At 35.8% G+C, this 5,000-nt stretch overlaps 1 protein-coding gene across 1 annotated transcript in view; it reads left to right on the top strand.

Annotated features, from left to right (window-relative positions):
- The window catches only part of LOC137645750 (uncharacterized), a 5,998-nt gene that overhangs the window by 636 nt on the left and 362 nt on the right, over positions 1 to 5,000 (top strand). Inside the window, exon 1 of the mRNA XM_068378651.1 lies at positions 1 to 5,000. This exon is cut by the window's left edge and continues 636 nt beyond it; it is cut by the window's right edge and continues 362 nt beyond it. Coding sequence (XP_068234752.1) covers positions 1 to 5,000 — 5,000 coding nt within the window.

Here is a 5,000-nt window from a genome sequence, read left to right as displayed (position 1 = left end):
TCTGATGACGAGGACCTTGCTAGATTTTTTGAAGAATTTGAAGACACTTTAAGTAAATTTGAATACCCTGAATACGATAAACTCTTGTTATTAAAGCAGCAGATCTCAGGCAGGGCCTTAGTTTTAGTAGAGTCCCTGGAAGCAGATAAGCAGGGATATTCACATGCAAAGCAATTACTACTGAAAGCTCTAGCTTCGGATGACACACAGAAATTTAATGTTTTGAGGCAGTTATCCCATTTGAAACTTTCTAACAACACTGATCCATATGAATTTATCTCTAAGGTTAGGTTAATTATGGAAAGAATACGCAAATTGAAAATTACTGTGGACTGTATACTTCAGTTTTTTATATGGGAAGGATTGAATGATGCATTTAAGAATCATTTGATTCAAATTACTAACAGCTCCAAGCCAACGTTAAATGAAATTGTAGACAAGTTTTTTGAAGCTAGTGAGCGTTATTGTAGCCAGTCTAAGAAAACTAAAGAAGTCCCTAAACAATTTTTCCCCAAAACATCAAATGCTAGTGACCATGGAGCTACCAGCTTAGCTGTAGATGTAAAGTATGAAATAAATAAGACCTTTAAGCCTTGTAGTATATGCACTAAAGTAGATGGTAAACCAGCTGATCACCCTATCCACAAGTGTGCCAAATTTGACTCTGCAGAAGCCAAGATAGATAAAATAAGAAAATTGAAAGGATGCCTAAAATGTTCTAACCTAAATCATCTGAGTAAATTTTGTAGGTATAGGTTCAATAATAAATGTAAGTATTGCTCGGAGTGGCATTTCAGTTTCCTGTGTATTCGGTCTGTTGATGGCAAGCAAGTCACAAATAAAGATGGAAATAAACCAGATAGCCAATCTTGTACAGATAAGGGTAAAGATAAAGCAAAATCCAAGTCTAAGGAAAATAAGGAGATATCTGGCTCAATGGTTAACATTGTGGAAGCTTTCCAGAGTGATTCTGACATGCAGACTGTTCTTCCCACTTTTACTGCTACCTTGAATAATGGTTTAAAGTTAAGATGTTTAAAAGACAGTGGCTGTCAGTGTAACTTCATTTTGACCGATATTGCGGGCAGTTATAATTTACCCACATTAAGGGATAATATTTCTCTAACAGTAAATGGTATTAACACTACTCAGAATTATACTACTAAGCTGATTGAAGTAAGTTTACAGATAGGGGATAGACTTAAAAAAATTGAAGCACTGTGTATACCTTCTATTAATGTAAAGTTAAAACTTCCTAAATTAGGTAAGGTAGTAAGTGGTTTCAAAGAAAGAGGTTATTTGTTGGCAGATGAAAGCTTGTCAAATGATTCTTGTGGTATCCAGAGTATTCAGTTAATTCTTGGCACTCGCTCAGCATACTGTCTTCCTCAGCAGGAACACTTGTTTGGATCAAACTTAGAATCTCTATATTCTGAAACTCCTGCTGGAGTATTGTTACATGGTAATGTGGAACAAATATTGAAGGATTTAACATTTTTACCTTATGTTGGAAGTTGCTTTCAAGGATTGGTTCAACTTTCAGATCACAATTTAGTTGGTAGCATTTTCGGGAATGGTAATACTTGCCTTGTTTCGGATTGTGCTTTTAAAGATACTGTGGATCCCGTTAACATTAATGTATTTGATGATAAGGGGGATATAATTGAATCTCAGCTTATCAAGGCAGCTAACCAAATTTTAGAAGAAAGTTGCCATAGATTTGTAAAGTCTGACCCTAATGATTCTGATTCTGGGAGTTCTGAAATAAATAAGAAGTTGGTTAAGTTTTCCCTTGAAAATATGAAGAGAGATAAAGAAGGTAGAATTGTTGTTCCTTTATTTTGGAATCCTCAGGTGGCCCATTTATTAGGTTCCAATCAGGGATTGGCAGTTTCAATTTTAAAGTCTAACTTGAAAAAATTGCAAAATAACAGGGATAAGCTATTGATAATGGATAAAGTTTTTAAAGAACAGGAAAGTATGGGGATCATAGAGCGCATTAATAACCTTCCCGAATTTATCAGAGAGCACCCTAACCATAGCTTTTTGCCTCACATGGGCATCTTTAAAATGGATCGCGAAACCACAAAGTGCAGGATAGTGTATTTGTCTAATCTTTGTCAGCAAGATTCTAGTAAACCTTCCATTAGTCACAATCAGGCTATATATTCAGGACCAAATCTAAACCAGAAACTTTCCTCTGCTATATTACATTTGAGATTTGGACAGAAGTTATTATGTTTTGATTTGTGTAAAGCGTTCAATAATCTTGCCTTGAATGACACAGATAGCAATAGGCTATTATGCCTATGGTTTAGAAATGTAGAGAAGGAAGACTTTACCGTTGTGGGATACAGAAATTTAAGATTAAGTTTTGGCTTAAGATGCAGCCCTGCATTACTGTTACTTGCTCTATATAAGATATTAATTTTAGATGTAGACTGTGATGATAGTAAACTTTTACAATTGAAGAGGATGATATATCAACTATGTTACATGGATAACTGTGCAGTTGCCTATGATAGTTCTGAAGAACTTCTCTGGGCATACCAACAACTAGAAAGCATTTTTGAGCCTTACAAGTTTTACCTGCAGCAGTACATCAGTAATGATTTTGCATTGCAAGACCACATAGATAATGAGATTAGTACAGAAACCAATGAAAAGGTAAAATTACTTGGGTTGTCATGGGATAGGAAGCAAGACAGTTTATCGACTAAACCTATTAGTCTTAACATACAAGCTCGAACAAAACGGGAAGTATTGCAGTCTATTGCCTCCCAGTATGATCTCTTTAACTTTAATGGTCCTATTCTTAATCGTTCAAGGCTATTTTTGCATCAGTTACAGTGCAACAAAGATCTGGGCTGGGACAAGGAATTAGATGCCGATGTTAGGAGGCAATGGCGGAATATTGCCAAACAAGCAAATGCTGCTTCTGTTGCAGAGATACCAAGAGTCTTTGGGAGTAGAGAAGATACTTACCGGCTATTGGCATTTTCAGACAGTAGTAAGCAGATGTTTGGTGTAGTCATTTACATACAAAATATTCCCACAGGAAAGGTCAGTTTTGTCTTTGCAAAAAATAGGATAGTAAACAAGCAAATGGAATCTAAAAGCATGCCATCTCTGGAACTGCAAGGAATAACTTTGGCCGTAGAAGAAATTACATGTCTGTATGAGGAGTTATCCGGAATTTCTTGTATGATGCCAATCAAAATAAGAGAGTTGATAGTGTACTCGGATAGCTTCGTTGCCCTTTCCTGGGTACATGGGTTTTCTGCCAAGCTTGATAAAATGCAGAAGTGTTCAGTATTTGTTCAAAATAGGTTACACACAATAAATGAACTGTGTAATAAACACCCGATTCATTTTTCTTTTGTGTCAGGTTGTGAAAATCCAGCCGATTGTATCACTCGCAGCTTATCTTTTAAGCAGCTTAAAAAAACTAACTACTTTTCAGGTCCCAAATTTCTGCTTAATGAGACAGAAGGTCAGCTGAACAGGGAATCTATCTTGGATTTTGTAATACCTGCCCTTCCGGTAAAGCAAGATTCTCCTGTTGGTGTTGTCCAGTCTTATCATGGTACTATAACTACAAAGATTGAGGAGCATACCGATGCTTTATCAAGATGTTCTAGCTACCATAAAGTTGTTTCTGTTTTCCGTAGAGTACTTATCTTTGTTAATAACTTGAAAATGAAACTAAAACTAAAGGATCCTGTTAAGTTTGGACATATTAGCTGTTTTGATATTAATCATAACTTCTTTGCAGAGGCTACAAAGATGGTAATAAGAAGAGATCAGCAGAAGCACTTCCCTGAAATTTTTGAATATTTTGAATCAAGAAACCTGTTGCTCAAAGATATCCCCAAGTTAGTTGGACAGCTCAATGTTTATGTGGATCAGGAAGGCCTGTTAAGGGTACGTAGCAAAATGCAGAAACTGAAAGATGACCGAAGGATGCGATTTCCATTGCTAATTTCTAAGGATAGTTTACTAACTAAATATATTGTATTAGATTATCATGAACGTTTTTTACATGCTGGATGCTATAGGCTACTGGCTGAAGTACGTAAGATATTTTGGATACCTAGATTTTTTTCAGTAGTTAAAAGGATAATTCGCACATGTGTCATATGCCGTAGGTTCAATGAGAGGACAGTTAATCTTAATCAACACTGTTATAGAGATTTTAGGATTAATCCCCCAGAGATTCCTTTCCGCTATATTTTTGTAGATTACATGGGACCCTTCTTTGTACGTTCCAGTGGGAAAAAGGTAAAAGCATGGATAATATGTTTCACATGTACTTGGAGTAGAGCTATAAATCTGAAGGTGTGCATGGACTTGAGTGTTAAAGAGTATCTTAGAGCCTTCCAGCTTCATACATTTGAGTTTGGACTACCAAATTTGTGTATTTCCGATCAGGGATCTCAGTTAGTAGCAGGAGGCAACGTAATTCTAGATTATTTAAAAGACCCAGAAGTTAAACTCTATCTAGAAGAGAATGGCATAAAGAACCTTCAGTTTGAACAGTTTTTCAAAGGGAACTCTGCTCTTGGTTCAATGGTTGAAAGTTGTGTGAAACTTACTAAGAGATGCTTATTTGGAGCCATGAGAAATAATGTTTTAGATATAAGGGATTTTGAGTTTTTAATATGTCAGACTGTCCATTTATTGAATAGAAGGCCAATAGCTTTTAAAGAGGCATTAAGAGATACAGATATAAACAAATCACTTCCTGATCCCATAACACCAGAGTGTCTAATTAGGGGTTATGACCTTGTTTCGGTTAACTTAATTCCTGAGCTGCAAAGACATCCAGATCTAGAATTGGATGAGGACTATCTAGTTTCTCCTTGTGATAAAGTTAAAGAAAACTACACAAAACTGCGTAAAGTCAGAAGTCATTTGATTAACATTTATCATGAAGAATTTTTGGGTAACTTGACAAATCAAGCTGTAAATGCAAAAGACAGATTCAAACCTGTAAAACA

Source organism: Palaemon carinicauda, chromosome 8, assembly GCF_036898095.1.
Source record: "Palaemon carinicauda isolate YSFRI2023 chromosome 8, ASM3689809v2, whole genome shotgun sequence".
Taxonomy (NCBI): Eukaryota; Metazoa; Arthropoda; class Malacostraca; order Decapoda; family Palaemonidae; genus Palaemon; species Palaemon carinicauda.
The sequence above is the reverse complement of the archived record's forward strand: the minus strand, read 5'-3'. Positions and strand labels throughout refer to the sequence as shown.